Source organism: Eretmochelys imbricata, chromosome 10 (assembly GCF_965152235.1).
Source record: "Eretmochelys imbricata isolate rEreImb1 chromosome 10, rEreImb1.hap1, whole genome shotgun sequence".
Lineage (NCBI taxonomy): Eukaryota > Metazoa > Chordata > Testudines > Cheloniidae > Eretmochelys > Eretmochelys imbricata.
Window position 1 is genome coordinate 38,806,768 of NC_135581.1, and position 15,369 is coordinate 38,822,136.

Sequence of the window (15,369 nt, forward strand, 5' to 3'; positions counted from 1 at the left end):
AGTGGCTGATGCGTGTAGCTTAAAAGATTTCAAGAGGGCAGAAGTCTTTGCAAACTTGATTAGAAGTTGGGTGTCCCCATGAAGAGGTGTCTGGCCTGGATCACCCTCAGAGATAGTGAAGGAAACCACCCCCCCAAGGCAGTTTGTTTGAAAGTAACTTACGTCCTCCTGCACCTCTTCCTTTGGCATGCCTCTGCATCCGAGCCACAGGAGCTATCTGAGTCGCTTCCTGACAAGGAGGAAGAAGAGGTGGAAGGCTTCAGTGTGCTACAGTTCATACTCAGCACCCAGCCTAGTTTGTTGTGTAGAACTTGCTTAAGTCCTGGGGGCAATGGCAGCACTTCCAGCGTATCCACATAGTTGGGCAACAGCTGGCGGAGGCGGTAACAGCAGAGGTACTGGAGCGACGTGTAGCTGGCGCATGAACGGATCACCTTCATGCTGCTTTTGGCTGCAGTGGAGCACACCATGGGGTAGAATTTCTTGTTCTGCAGTTTGGTAGCTGCAACTCCTGGGAGGAAATAAAATCAAGGAGGCTGGTGTTAGTCATAGGCAAGGGCACAATTAGGTAATTACCTATAATGCAGGGATATAGTTTCTAGGATGCCCTGTGATCTGAACTGTCACCCCTTCTCCCACCTAAATGTGGGGTCTACAAACATATGGATAGAGATCTGGAAAGCAGGAGATATCTGAAGGCAGGCCTGTTGAAGTGAATAGTTGTTTTAGAGACACTCTGCTTATCCTATAGTTTGCCATTTACAGAAGCCCACTATCCCCATCTTCAAACAGTCAGAAGGCACTGAGACTTCCAAGAGGCAGCAACAAGCTGAAGACCCACCCAAAGGGTCAATGTTCCATAATTCATACACCACTCCCTCCCTGGATGTTTTGTCCTATCACTTTGTTGTGTTTAAGGGTGGGTTTGGCTGGATGATGGCCATTTTGTCCCAACTCTTACCTATGCATTTCCTGTTTTTGAAGAAAGTGAGAGTTCCATGCCACGTGTCCAAATGAACCCCAATGATGGAGCCTTGGCCAAACCTTGAGGAGAAGTTCATTTTATCTCCCCTGTGGTGGAGTAATCCTTAGACAGACAGACAGACGATTAAGAAGCAATCCTGCACTCTTTAGATCCATCCCATCTTCCACAATCTCTTCCTATTTTGTATAGACTGAAGGAATCAGCCATTTAATTAAAAAAACCCTAGATTTCCCCATGACCACCATTTTGCTGCCCCCCATCCCAGAGCACGTGAAGGGTCTTTGGCAGCTCAGGAGACAGCCAATGGTGGAATATCCTCTTGCCTCTAGACCCATGGTCAAGTATAGGCCAAATGTGTTAAAGACTGAAAGTTGTTGCCCCTCTGTGGTGTGACAGCCTACGTGAAATGAGCTAGGTGTTCTCGCCAAGGCAGTGGGGAGGGAACCTTATTGGCAGTCTCAGCCATGGAGCAAATACAGAACAACAGAGATTGGACTTCCTTCACTCCTTTTTCAGGTGGAGACACTTTTTTTGGGGGGGTGGGGTGGGAGGAGTGGTGGTTTTATGCTGTTATCTACAGAGGAGGTTGGGCATGGACAACGTTCAGCCTCTAGGTCAGTCTATGTATCTGGCTAAGGAAGTTACTTCACTGTATTTATATTTAAAAAAAAAAAAAAAAAGAGACAGACCGACAGACTTTAAACGACAGAGGCAATCCTGATGGGAAAACAGCAACACCGGCAATATGCATGGATTCTCTCCACTGCCCAAATGGAAGGCTGGCTATGGGCAGCAGTTTCAGTCCAAGTCCATTAGGGATATCAGAGCAGATTCACAGTCCGGGTGACCATTTCAGTCTTATTCCCATCATTCAGAGCACTTCCACAATTGCTAGGATTAGGTTTCTTCATATCCATGAGCCTTCCCCATGAACTCTAAAGGCAGCAGTCCCCCTCCCTACCCTGCATTACCTGTGTATGAGAGTCCCCAGCTGTCTTCATCCTTGCCCAGCAGACTACAAAATGTATGGCGGTACTTGTCAAGATTCACATCTGAAGTCCCAATTCCCACCATCTGGATGGAGGTAGCCCATGCCAAAGAAGAAAACAAGATCTTTGTTTCTGCCATGGAACCACTCAGGGCTTTAAGCACAGCATAGCAGTGACACACAATACAGGAGAGTGACGCTCTGTATCTCGGAGAAACATGCTACACCCCCATGTTCATCTTTATAAAATGATTGATTGGTATCCAATGCAAAGTTGGTCACGTTGGGTGTCTTAGGAAGGCTAATAATGCACTGAGCATAGCTATTATAGTAATGTTATAGGTTATAATTTCATGTATGTAGTTATGAGGATGAAAATGTATCCTCATGGCTTAAAATAAGCCCTGGCAAAAACTCTCCAAGAGCAGAGAGGTAGTTCACACCTCACCAGGGCAGGTACGGGACAAACCCAGCCCAGCCTCACAGGAACAAAGGATCCTGGCCTAGGCAGCAACAAAAGAATCTGTTAGACTCTCAAGGGAGTCAACCCCCCTTCCTTTGGTCAGTTTGGAACTGCAATGAGGTAATGCTCACCTGACTCTGAAAGGAGAGGGGTGGGGGGAAAAGCCAAGAGGGAAGGAAGGACATGATAAAAGGGAGAGACGTTTGCCACGCTCTTCCCCCACCTTCCACCTACATCTACAGACACCACATTAAGCAAGTGAAGTGCTGATCAAAGGGGAGAGCCTGGCTGAAAAGCAACCAGCCAGCCTGTGATGAGAAGCATCTAAAGTTTGTAAGGACATTGAAAGTGTTAAGATCAGCTTAGAATGTGTTTTGCTTTTATTTCATTTGACCAAATCGGATTTGTTATGCTCTGACTTATAATCACTTAAAATCTATCTTTATTGTTAATAAATCTGTTTGTTTATTCTACCTGAAGCAGTGCATTTGGTTTGAAGTGTGTCGGAGACTCCCCTAGACTCATATAAGCTTGCAGTGTCCAGCGGGCATAACTGGATACTGCAAGACAGAGGTTCCTAGGGTTGTGGCTGGGATCAGACGTATTGGCTAGTGTCATTCGGTTGAACAATCCAAGGAGCAGCTTACATGCCAGAGGCTATGCGTGAACACCCCACGAGTGGGGGTTCTCACAGTAGAGCAGGGTAAGGCTGCCTCCCAGAGTCAAGGATTGGAGTCACCTAGCAGATCACCGGTCCAGACAACACCAGAGGGGAACGTCACAAGGAGTTTCACCTTTGGGTCTCTCCCTCTGCTACTTTTATTAGCATGTCCCAATAGGCTCTACTGGAATCTCTGGGCAAGTTACAGGTTTTATTCCTGCACTCTAGGAGTTTACTATTTATCTGAGTGAGGCAGGCAAAGCAGGAGATGGTCACATCAAAAGCCAACCAAAGGGGGAGTGGAAAATGGTGATTGTTAGGTGAATAGTAACTTCTTTATCTACATGCTCCAGTGCTGTTCCAGCGTTCATCACGTTAGGAACTAGTCAGAAAACGGTGCATCTCTGACTGGACAGGCATCTGGCATTTCTCTGCATTCTGTCACTCCAAGCACTGTGCGGCAGGGCCCCATCTCTCTATTTTGTCATGTTGAGACAATCACTGGTGACCTACAAATAATAATGTAACAAAAGGCATGAAGGAGAGCCAGGAGATGCGAGTCCTATACATGACCTCCACTGACTCCGAGATCTCAAGTAAGTCACTTAACTTCTCTGCTTTAGTCTAATTGAAGTTCTTGGGCTCAATATTGGGGTATAGTGATGAAATTTAATGGCCTGTGCTACGCAGGTCAGAACAGATGATCTAATGGTCCCTTCAGCCATTAAACTGTTAGTTTCCCTGTCTGGTAGCTGAGGAGGATTCCAGTTTTCGTGAAGTACTTTGAGAGCTATTGATGAGGCATGCTGTCAAGTACTGTTTTGTTAAAAGCTCGTCTATATCTGTGCACCTACGTGTTCCTAAACAGCTTGGCTCAACATACCATGTCAGTGCCATACACTGGAGAGGTCATCTTGATCTCCCAGAAGTGCTGCCCCTCCGCCAGCTCCTTGTTCCCACGGATAGCAGCAGTGCCACAGCTGTACTCCATGTGGAAGTTCACCTTGCGGTTGTCACAGGTCAGGAGGGTTGCAGTCGATTTGTTCACGTCATCCCACACCCACTCAAAGTCTGTTCAGAAAAAAAAGACAGCATCTTTAGGAGGTGGGGTTATATGGGATCGCACCGACCCAGAAATGTAACAGTTAAACAGCCTTTAAGATTTTTATAATCTAGCAGGCTAAATACCAAGCTGGGTTAGTTGAACAGTCAGCTTGCTAAAACCCAAGACCTTTTTGCTGTATTCTGGCTAGGGATGTCATGCCAGCGTGGTCCATCCTTAACCACATCTGTCACTATCAACAAACAATAGTTCTCGTTTTTAGGTAACACCAGAGCTCAGGTGTGCAAGCAACTTGTCCTACAACTGCAGTTACCTAACACTGTCACATACATAACAGCTGTCAGCTAGCATGCGAAGTTGGGTTGGAATCCAGGCCACGAATGAGACAGAGTAATGTTGCCTTTAGTATTTATTACAAACAGCAACGTCAATCTGAAAGACAGGCAGGAAATGACTCAGATGATGTCTAATCTGGGAAAATGAGAATTTAAGACACTTCTAGAGCGTCCTTGAGTTTTGGAGAATCCCATTTTTATTCCCTTTAGGCTCATGAAATTACAGCCAGAGGGCAAGCAGTGTTCTGCCTTCTCATTCCTGACATATGAACACCCCCACCACCTGGCCGGGCCCAGATTTTATCTAGCTCTCCTAAGGCACAGTAAGCCTGATCTTAAATACTCCTTACTACCTGACCAGTTTGCTAATTGTACTGAATTGTGCTGAGTTTGATCCTTGTTACATGTACACTGCCCCACAGTTCAGACTACAGGTGTGTGAACAGCAATGCACACTGGATTACATTCATATGAAGTAGGAACCATTTCATTTGTACCTGCAGCATCCACATGGGGGAGTTACAGCACGTGGGTGTGCACTGCTATTCGCTCCCCAGAAGTTCATGGCAGGGCAGTGTAGATGGGATGCCCTGGGATGTAACCAGGAAGTTCAGTTTCACTTGTGGCCAAAGCCAGATTTGAAACCAGGCCCCCACACATGAGATCTGGTGTATTAACATCTTTAGAGTTTAGCCTGTGAATCATGCAGGATAATATACTGGTTATCTTCCCAGTTTCCCTACGGAACATGTCATAAGAACAAAACAGCACGCCATGCAGGAATAGCACAGGTTATACTTTCCCCACTAAGCATGCAGTGGTGGTCCCCTCCCCATTCTCTACAGATGAGCAAGTGGCACCACCATCTGCATAACCCGAGGGGACCCTGAAACATATGGGCAAAGAGAAAGCAGCACAGTTCAAACCCCAGAGGAATAGCAAGAACAGTTTAAGAGCTGCTTCCTTACACTCATCCTCTTCACCACACTGGCAGTCCTTGACACGATGGATGGTGTGCAGACTGGAGCAGTACGGAGTCTCATTCTGGTTCTCACAGTTGCAGTAGGACTCTCCTGTCACAGGGATGGCGCTGGGGATGGAGGGCGAGAGGGAAGGAAACTCTGGCTCAGAGTCAGAGTCACTGTGCTGCCATGGAAAAGCAGAAGGATACCATCAAAGCTAAAATTTGAGGGCCATCCCATAGCTTGAGCAGTGCTTTACAAAGCCATGGCTTGACACTCCTTGTATTGCAGTAATACCCAAAGGTCCCAGTGGGCACATGCCCAAAAGAGCCCACACAGATGAGTGGATGGGGAAGGATGCAAAGTTCAAGCAAATTGAAGGAGGATGACAATAAGCACACTGCATTCCAGGTCTTGATTTTACATCACTGACACGATTTAGGGATGTATGAGGTTGAAAGGAGGAAACCACAGGAGTGGGGAAAAAGGACAGACAAAGGGTAGGGAGAGCGAGATTGGGCAGCTGAGGGATTGACATGGAAAAAGAGGCTAGGATGCTACCAACAGTAGTACAGCAAGCAAGGGGGAAAATGTAGAGTGCATTTTAGGAGTGAGGGAATGGTGGCTTCAAGCAGTAACCGCTGCTGCTACTCGTGTGGAAGAGAGGGCAACACTCCACGTTGGCTTTTGTCTTAGGGGACAGATGATTGGAAGACCTCACACTTAAGATACTTTTTTAATAAGCTTTTGCTTACTGTGGTGTATGGGAACAGAAGACATGTAGTTACAACAGCATCTAAACATTACTATCCCTATATGCCAGCATATCAAACAGCTGAACCTAAACTGATTTCTTTTACGCTGTGTTTGTACTTCATACAAGATACAGGGCCAGACTCTAATCTCAATGACTTCAGTAAATTACTCTAGATTTACACTGATGTTAGATAATTAGCCCACTGTTTCCTATGTATTCCTGTTCTATTGTCCAGATTGAAAGTCATGCTTAAAGGCTACAATGACACTTGGATTTTGTACGACTCTGGCTCATTTGTGCCTAGCCCATCCCAGTGCTCTCCTGTCCTCTGCAAATTGTTTCAACGTTCAGGCCAAACATCTAGAAAGACACATTTCTGCCTTTTCTCTTCTCCGCTTTCCCCCTCACAGAAGGGACCTTGCAGAATTTATAGAGAACGTTACCACTGTAGAAACTTTAAGCCACTCTGACAGGACTGAAGGAAAACATAATTATACATTGTCCCTCTGAATTCACTGGGCCAATCAGGTGTCTGAGTCAATCTTACCCTCATACCAATGTGTACCTTGCTAGGGAGTTTAACCTGTATAACTAGGAGCTGGGGGAAAGCAAGCTGAAGGAGGTCAGCAGCTATTTTAATTTATCCCTTCTTACATGGTTCTATTTCTTTTCCTCCTTCATTCCCACCTTCCAGCTCTTCTACATCAATTTATACCAAGTGAGACAAATTCAGAGGTGGTGTGTCAAGGGGACTTGTAAGTTACAGGCTGGTAACTGGGTGAGAGTCCAATTTGCATCAGCTTAGATGCCCTGTAAGCTTAGGTTACTGGAATCTTGTCTGAATATGGTCCACTGTGCATGCTATTGCCACACTGGGCACCTGGCCCTCAAGCCACTAGTCACCTGCATCCTGGGAGGAGGAAAGGTTTCCTTAATGGATGTTTAAAAATATCCTCTTCTAAAGCATGTTTTAACTTTGGGATCCTTAATATTCCAACCTACCTGCCCATCAGAGTCATAGCCCCACCCATGTGCTCCAGAGGCCAAAGCTACTGCCCGTGCATCTGCATCCCGGCGTACCCCATTCAGGACAAAGTGCCAGGCCCTGCTGTTGCGTGTGCGTCGTGCCATGGTGTTTTGATACAGATAATCTGCAAAATGGGAAGGGAAGAAAATAAGATTACCCAGAGCAGCAGAGTCAACCGGAAAGGATCTATTTGGGCACCACTTCCTTCCAGTGGTCATCAGGATATACCCCCTCTCCTGGCCACCTTGTGAATAGGTTTGGGATAGCCAGGCTCAGGTCAAACCGGGGCCTTCGCCATGGCCTTATGGAACCTCACACCACTATTCTCTGGCTAGACTAGTAAGACATACACCTTTCACAGCATGGTCAATGCTACACCTGTTGGCCAGCAGGGGTTGCTGCTGAGCAATACAAGCATAAACCTACCCTCAGGAGCCAAGCTCACCACCTCTGCAGAGCTCCCAGCCCAAACTGGCTGAAAGAAATACTAGGATCTACTTCACTTTGAACCCAGGGTGTTGAACTGGGTTACCAGAAATACTCCTAGAAGCACAAAGGGGGGAGACAGTGCCACCCTGCACTAGCACATAAGGGAGAACTGCTACTGCACGAACCACCCAACACCCTCACCTTTGTCCTGGAAAGAGATGAAGATCAACAATAATTGATATATGCAGGCTCCTGTGGGTCCAGTAACTACACCATGCATAGCCAAGTTCTGACGTTAAACTCTCCCATTCTTAGCTGTCTATGGCATTGCCTCCTGGCTCTACAGTTACTACACAAGTTGATGTGTGTGTGCCTGTCTGCTCATCTTTGACTAATTGACTATAATGGGAAGAGGAGAAGAGAGACCAACTTCTTGCTGTACAGGGACAATGATCTTTTCATCAGCTTGTCCTGACTTTCCTCAAGAACAAAACTTCTTGCGTGTTTCTGAATTCTAGCCAGCTGCATCTCAGAGACCAGGTTTGGGGAGGTTCTATTTCCCCCAGACAGACCAGAACAAGTTTCTAGCCATTACAGCAAAAACTCACATAAGAAAAAAGAAGAGCTAATTCTTGTTGCTCAATCCCCTCCTTTCCCCCCTAGAATCTCCTTTTAGTATGTCACACACAAAAAACCCTCTCCCTCCTCCTTAGAGCTTTCCATGGGGTTCCACACCTCTTCCAAACATCCCTTAGCCCTGGTCTACACTACGAGTTTAGGTCGAATATAGTAGTGATAGATTTAACCTTGCATCCGTCCACATAACGAAGCCATTTTTGTCGACTTAATGGGCTCTTAAAATCGATTTCTGTATTCCTCCCCGATGAGGGGATAAGCGCTGAAATAGACATTACCGGGTTGAATTTGGGTTAGTGTGAACGCAATTCGATGGTAGTGGCCTCTGGGAGCTATCCCAGAGTACTCCATTGTGACCACTCTGGACAGCGCTTTCAACTCAGATGCACTAGCCGGGTACACAGGAAAAGCACCGGAAACTTTTGAAGTTCATTTCCTGTTTGGTCAGCGTGGCGAGCTCATCAGCAGAGGTCACCAGGCAGTCCCAGAATCGCAAAAGAGCTCCAGCATAGGCCGAACGGGGTGTACAGGATCTGATCACTGTATGGGGAGAGGAATCCGTGCTATCAGAACTCCATTGCAAAAGACGAAATGCCAAAATATTTGAAAAAGTCTCCAAGGGCATGAAGGACAGACGCTATCACAGGGACCTGCAGCAGTGCCGAGTGAAACTTAAGGAGCTGAGGCAAGCCTACCAAAGAGTCAAACATCTGCTCGGGGTCACAGCCCCAGACATGCCGCTTCTATAATGAGCTGCATGCAATTCTAGGGGGTGCCCCTACAACTACCCCACACCTGTACATGGACTCCTGCAAGGGAGTCTCATGCAACAGGGATGAGGATTTTGTGGACGAGGAAGATGAGGAGGAGGGGGAGGTTGAAGATCGCTTGCCTGGTATGCACTGAGAAACTGTTCTCCCTGACAGCCAGGAGCTGTTTATTACCCTGGAGACAGTACCCTGGGCTCCCGGACCTTGAAGGCGGAGAAAGATTAATTTGCCCTGAAGACTTGGGATTCATTCGCAGCCAGTACAGCTACTGGAAAAGTCTGTTAACGTGTTTGGGGATGGAACGGAAATCCTCCAGGGACATCTCAGTGAAGCTCTCCTGGTGGTACTCCCAAAGTCTTTGCAAAAGGTTGCTGGGGAGGGCAGCCTTATTGCGTCCTCCATGGGAGGACGCTTTACCACGGCAGACCAGTAGCACGTAGTCTGGAATCACTGCATAAGAAAGCATGGCAGCGTGATCCCGGTGTTCGCTGGCATTCAAGCAATATCCGTCCTCTATCTCTGTGTTATCCTCAGGAGAGTGATATCATTCATGGTCACCTGGTTGAAATAGGGGAATTTTATTAAGGGGACATTCAGAGGTGGCCGTTCCTGCTGGGCTGTTTGCCTGTGGCTGAAAAGAAATCATCCCTGCTGTTAGCCACGCGGTGGGGGGGAAGGGTGAAGCAATCATCCCAGAGAATTGGGTGGCTTAGTTGGGTTTGTGCTGCACGTTAACCCGAAAACATCAGCCCCTCCTTTTAAATGGCCAGTGTGTCTTTTTCAAATTTTACTCTCCTTTTTTTTCCCCTCCCATAGCTGCAAAGGTTTCAACGCTGCAACTAGCATCTCCGTCCCAGAGGCTAGTGCAGATAAGAAGGCGAAAAAAAACGCACTCGCGATGAAATGTTCTCTGAGCTCATGGGGTCCACCCAAACTGAAAGAACCCAGCAGAATGCATGGAGGCAGACAATGGCAGAGTCCAGGAAAGCACAAAATGAACATGAGGACTGGAGGGACGCATGAGAGGACAGGTGGCGGAATCAAGAGGAAAGGTGGCGGCAGTATGATGAGAGGAAGCAGGATGGAATGCTGGAGGATCAAACTGATATGCTCTGGCGTATGGCTGAGGTGCAGGAAAGGCACAGACCGCCACTGCAGCCCCTGTGTAACCAACCGCCCTCCTCCCCAAGTTCCATAGCCTCCTCACCCAGACGCCCAAGAACGGGGGGCGGGGGGCTCCCCCTCCGGGCACCCAATCACTCCACCCCAGAGAACTGCCCAAGCAACAGAAGGCTGGCTTTCAATAAGTTTTGAAATGCAGTGTGACCTTGTCCTTCTCTCCTCCTCCCACACCCCACCCAGTGCTTCCCTCCTCCCCCACCCCTCCCGGGCTACCTTGGCAATTATCCCCCTATTTGTGTGACGAATTAATAAAGAATGCATGAATTTGAAACAACAATGACTTTATTGCTTCTGCCAGCAGTGATCGAAGGAGGGAGGGGAGGGAGGTTGGCTCACAGGGAAGTAGAGTGAACCAAGGCCGGGGGGGGTGGGTTTCCATCAAGGAGAAACAAACACAAGTGTCCCACTGTAGCCTGGTCAGCCATGAAACTGGTTTTCAAAGCTTCTCTGATGCACAGCGCGCCCTGCTGTGCTCTTCTAACCACCCTGGTGTCTGGCTGTGCGTAATCAGCAGCCAGACGATTTGCCTCAACCTCCCACCCCGCCATAAATGTCTCCCCCTTACTCTCACAGATATTGTGGAACACACAGCAAGCAGTAATAACAACGTCACCTTAGAGACTAACAAATTTGAGCATAAGCTTTCGTGAGCGACAGCTCACTTCATTGGATGCGTCCGATGAAGTGAGCTGTAGCTCACAAAAGCTTATGCTCAACTAAATTGGTTAGTCTCTAAGGTGCCACAAGTACTCCTTTTCTTTTTGCGAATACAGACTAACACGGCTGCTACTCTGAAACCAGTAATAACAATGGGAATATTGGTTTCGCTGAGGTCTAACTGAGTCAGTAAACTGCACCAGCGTGCTTTTAAACGTCAAAATGCCCATGCTCACACCATTTTGCACTTGCTCAGCCTACAGTTGAACAGCTCCTGACTACTGTCCAGGGTGCCTAGGTATGGCTTCATGAGCCATGACATTAAGGGGTAGGCTGGGTCCCCAAGGATAACTATAGGCATTTCAACATCCCCATTCTGGTCTGGAAAGTAAGTCCTTTCCTGCAGCTGTTCATCCTGAAGATGCGAGCGTCATGCACCTTTCCCGGCCATCCCATGTTGATGTTGGTGAAACGTCCCTTGTGGTCCACCAGTGCTTTCAGCACCATTGAAAAGTACCCCTTGCGGTTTATGTATTGGCTGCCTTGGTGGTCTGGTCCCAAGACAGGGATATGCATTCCGTCTATCGCACCACCACACAGTTAGGGAATCCCATTGCAGCAAAGCCATCCACTATGACCTGCACATTTCCCAGACTCACTACCCTTGACAGCAGCAGCACAGTGATTGCATTGGCTACTTGGATCACAGCAGCCCCCACAGTAGATCTGCCCACTCCAAATTGATTCCTGACTGATCAGTAGCTGTCTGGTGTTGCAAGCTTCCAGAGGGCTATCGCCACTCACTTGTGAGCTGTGAGGGCTGCTCTCATCTTGGTATTCTGGTGCTTCAGGGCAGGGGAAAGCAAGTCAAAGTTCCATGAAAGTGCCCTTATGCATGCGAAAGTTTTGCAGCCACTGGGAATCATCCCAGACCTGCAACACTATGCATTCCCACCAGTCTGTGCTTGTTTCACAGGCCCAGAATCGGCGTTCCATGGCATGAGCCTGCTCCATTGCCACTAGGATGGCCAAATTGCTGAGGCCCGTGGTTTGAGAGAAATCTGTGTCCATGTCCTCATCACTCTCCTCACCGCTGCCATCGCCTCCTCGCCTACTTTTGCAGGTTCTGCATATACTGCATGATAATGCGTGAGGTGTTTACAATGCTCACAACTGCTGTGGTGATCTGAGCAGGCTCCATGCTTGCTGTGGTATGGCGTCTGCAGGACAGCAGAGTTTCAGGGGAAGTGGTGGTTGGATGACCAGTTTTGCAGACCTACTGGACCGTCCGCTGCCAGGACACAACAGCTGAGTGGGCTGCACACTTGCTGTGGTATGGCGAGACAAGAGCAGCCAAGCAGAGTTGCAGTGGAAGCGGCCCTGCGAGACCACCAGGAGAGCAGAGTGCCAGCAGAAGCGGTGGATGATGACGACGGTTAGCAGTCCTACTGCACCGTCTGCTGAAAGCAGTAAGGAGCTCGCACAGAAAAAAGGCACGAAACGATTGTCTGCAGTTGCTTTCATGGAGGGAGGGACAACTGACGACATCTACCCAAAACCACCTGCGACAATGTTTTTGCCCCATCAGGCATTGGGAGCTTAACCCGGAATTCCAATGGGTAGCGGAGATTGCGAGAACTGTCGGATAGCTACCCACAGTGCAACGCTCCGAAAGTCGAAGTTAGCCTCGGTACTGTGGACACACTCCACCGACTTAATGCGCTTAGTGCATTAGTGTGTGTGTGTGTGTGGGGGGGACGACAATCGACTGTATAAAATTGCTTTCTAAAAAAATCGACTTCTATAAATTCAACCTAATTTTGTAGTGTAGACATACCCTTAAACACATGTGCAATCCCTCTAGTTCTGAAAATGCCAAGTTCCTTTAGAGCAAACATGTTAGAGAGCTCCTTGCCCCACACAGCCCCGCTGTTGAGGGATCTCCCTGGCCTATGCAGCTCTTAATTATTTTTTGCTAATGAAATAAAAAGGTACTGGCCTAAGCCTGCCACTTTATCATTCACTATACTCTCCCACCCCCATTCTAAGAGAGAAAGATCCATCTCTTAGCCTCTTTAACAGATCTGTGGAAAGGGGGCTGCCTGTATACTGTACTGCCACAGACTCCTCAGTTTTGAGTTAGAGGAAAGGAGTAAAGAAAAATAAGTGGTATTTACCAGCATTTTACGCAACACACACATCTGAGATTCAGGTGATTTTCTGTTCTTCCCTGTGACCTATTTCTACCTCCCTGTGGGATGCCCAGAGATTTGGTTCAGAGCACTGCTGATAGTGAGGGAACTGAGAACGATTGGTCTAGATAATACTTAGTCCTGACATGAGCGCAGGGGACTGGACTAGCTGACCTTGCAAAGTCCCTTCCAGTCCTACGATTTCTGTGAGTCTATTCCCAGTCTACCCCTTCTGAAATACAGGCACTCCGATTCCTCATTCTATTCCTAAAGCAGGAAAGAAAGTGCTAAATATCGGACCAGCCCTGCCCCAGGAGACCCTGTGGAAACCCTTATGGTAGAATACCAGCTTCCTATTCTTTCCACACACACCTGATTTTGGAGCAGCTCATATGATTTGCAATCTATGGCCAGAGTTCTAAATGGGAGGGGAGACAGAGGTCAATATTTTATTCCTGAGAATCAGTTCTAAGTCTAAATACACCTCTACCCTGATATAACGCAGCCTGTGCCAAAAAACTGAGCCAAACAAACAAACAAAAAGCTTACCACATTATATGTGAAACCGTGTTATATCGAACTTACTTTGGCCCCCCTGCTCCTTGTCCCCTGACCACCCTCTCCAGAGACCCCCGTCCCTAAACATCCCCAGGAACCCACCCCCTACCCAACCCCCCTGCTCCCTGTCCCCTGACTGCCCCAACCCCTATCCACACCCCCGCCCCCTGACAAGCACTCACTGGCAGCGGCGGGAAGCGGAGCAATGTGGCCCCAGCCCGCTCCACTTCTGCCAGCTCCCAGCTGCAATGCTCCACTTCCGCCGCTGCCGGTGAGTGCGGGGAGGTTGGGGAAAGGACGCCCCCAGCACTCACCTGCAGCAGGAAGCGGAGCGACGCGGTCCCAGCCTACTCTACTCTTCCAGCTCCCAGCCGCGGCACTCCACTTCCCAAAGCCAGTGAGTGCTGGGGGCATAAAAGAACACACCCAGGGACGGGTGGAAACATGGAAACTGAGATTGAGTCAATCTGTACCTCTAGACTAACACCCAATCAGGTACCTTTGAAGGAGGGGAGAAAGAAGAGAATGTCCATATCCAAATGTGATTTACTTCTAGCCCAGGGAGACTGCAGGCAGCAGGAAGTACATGAGTCAGACAAAGCCTAATTATTGACAAACAACCCCAAGAACCAGCTTAGTCTTTATTCAGCAGAGACTTGAGAACCATTCTTCTTTCTCTTTATAAATTATAATTGGATCTAACCTGTGATGGGGAAGGGAGAACAAGTCTCAATTAGTGAGCAAAGATTAAAGGCCCAACCCCGCTGCTGCTGAGGTCAAGGAGTTTTGCCAGAGGTTCATGTGGGAACAGGATTGGACCCTAAATAGATTAATGGAAAACCTGCACCCACCATTACTTGTTAAGCATCAGCAGAATGCCAAGTTGTTTAAACATTGCTACTACACAGGAAGAGGAGATCAGAGATCTCCAGGGGAGAATGGAAAAGATTCATTATTGGTGCCCAAGCTGATAAGAGAGTGAAGTGCTAGCATGACACAGAAAAAGTTAGCCTGATCTTACACATCAGAAGTTAAGCCTGCTTGAAAGCAGAGCCTGTGAGAAGAAGAAAGATACTAGGGTAAGGCTAGAGGGCAAATAACCCAGAGGCATGGATTTAGCCCATAGGTGAGGGAGAATCGTGGAGGTGTGGGTGGGGTGATACTCCACAGGGAAGGGCAAAGATTGACTTCCAGTGTAAGACACTAAAAACAGTATTTGTAAAGACACTGGGCAATACAATATATTTTAAGCCACTGCATAAAGCATTAAAATCCATAATCATAAAAAGAGAGAAATAAGAACAATTTGAGGCATCTTAGAAGCAGAAGAGAACAGAAAACAGCACAAGAGAGGGAAAGGTTAATATAGACTCAAGAGTGGCTATAGTCAGTCATCTAGGACGGAGAAAGCAAAGTTTAGACACATTTTTAAAAGTCATGCACAAAGGACTCAGACACATTTCAGGGAAGAGAAAGTCCCATGGCTGAGGGCCCATCACAGCACAGGCCCATTGTCATACTGACCCAAGACAGGGGGATTGCCACAAGCCAGGCGGCGCATGATCACAGATATCTGGGGCAGTACGAGGTCTGAGGAAGTCTAGAATGAAGCTTTACCTGATTTGCATGGAAGGTTCCAAGGCCCAGCAGTACCAGTTTCAGGTCTATGTGGCACTTGATTGGCAGCTAACAAAGAATGCCAGG

At 47.9% G+C, this 15,369-nt stretch overlaps 1 protein-coding gene across 8 annotated transcripts in view; it reads right to left on the minus strand.

The window, feature by feature from the left end:
• The window catches only part of SPSB3 (splA/ryanodine receptor domain and SOCS box containing 3), a 51,492-nt gene that overhangs the window by 34,706 nt on the left and 1,417 nt on the right, over positions 1–15,369 (minus strand). For 4 of the 8 annotated variants that reach the window (XR_013347399.1, XM_077829165.1, XM_077829166.1 and 1 more), the window contains exons 2-8: positions 14,165–14,368; positions 7,217–7,365; positions 5,464–5,641; positions 3,981–4,168; positions 1,957–2,059; positions 962–1,087; positions 163–511 (exon numbers count right to left, since the gene is read on the minus strand). Coding sequence is in view for 7 of the 8 variants with exons in the window: in XM_077829165.1 (XP_077685291.1) it covers positions 163–511; positions 962–1,087; positions 1,957–2,059; positions 3,981–4,168; positions 5,464–5,641; positions 7,217–7,365; positions 14,165–14,198 (1,127 nt within the window). In the remaining variant the exon portion in view is untranslated. Of the gene's footprint in view, positions 1–162; positions 512–961; positions 1,088–1,956; positions 2,060–3,980; positions 4,169–5,463; positions 5,642–7,216; positions 7,366–14,164; positions 14,369–15,282; positions 15,292–15,369 lie in introns of those variants that run through there. The other 4 variants (XM_077829167.1, XM_077829169.1, XM_077829164.1 and 1 more) reach the window with 3 other exon arrangements.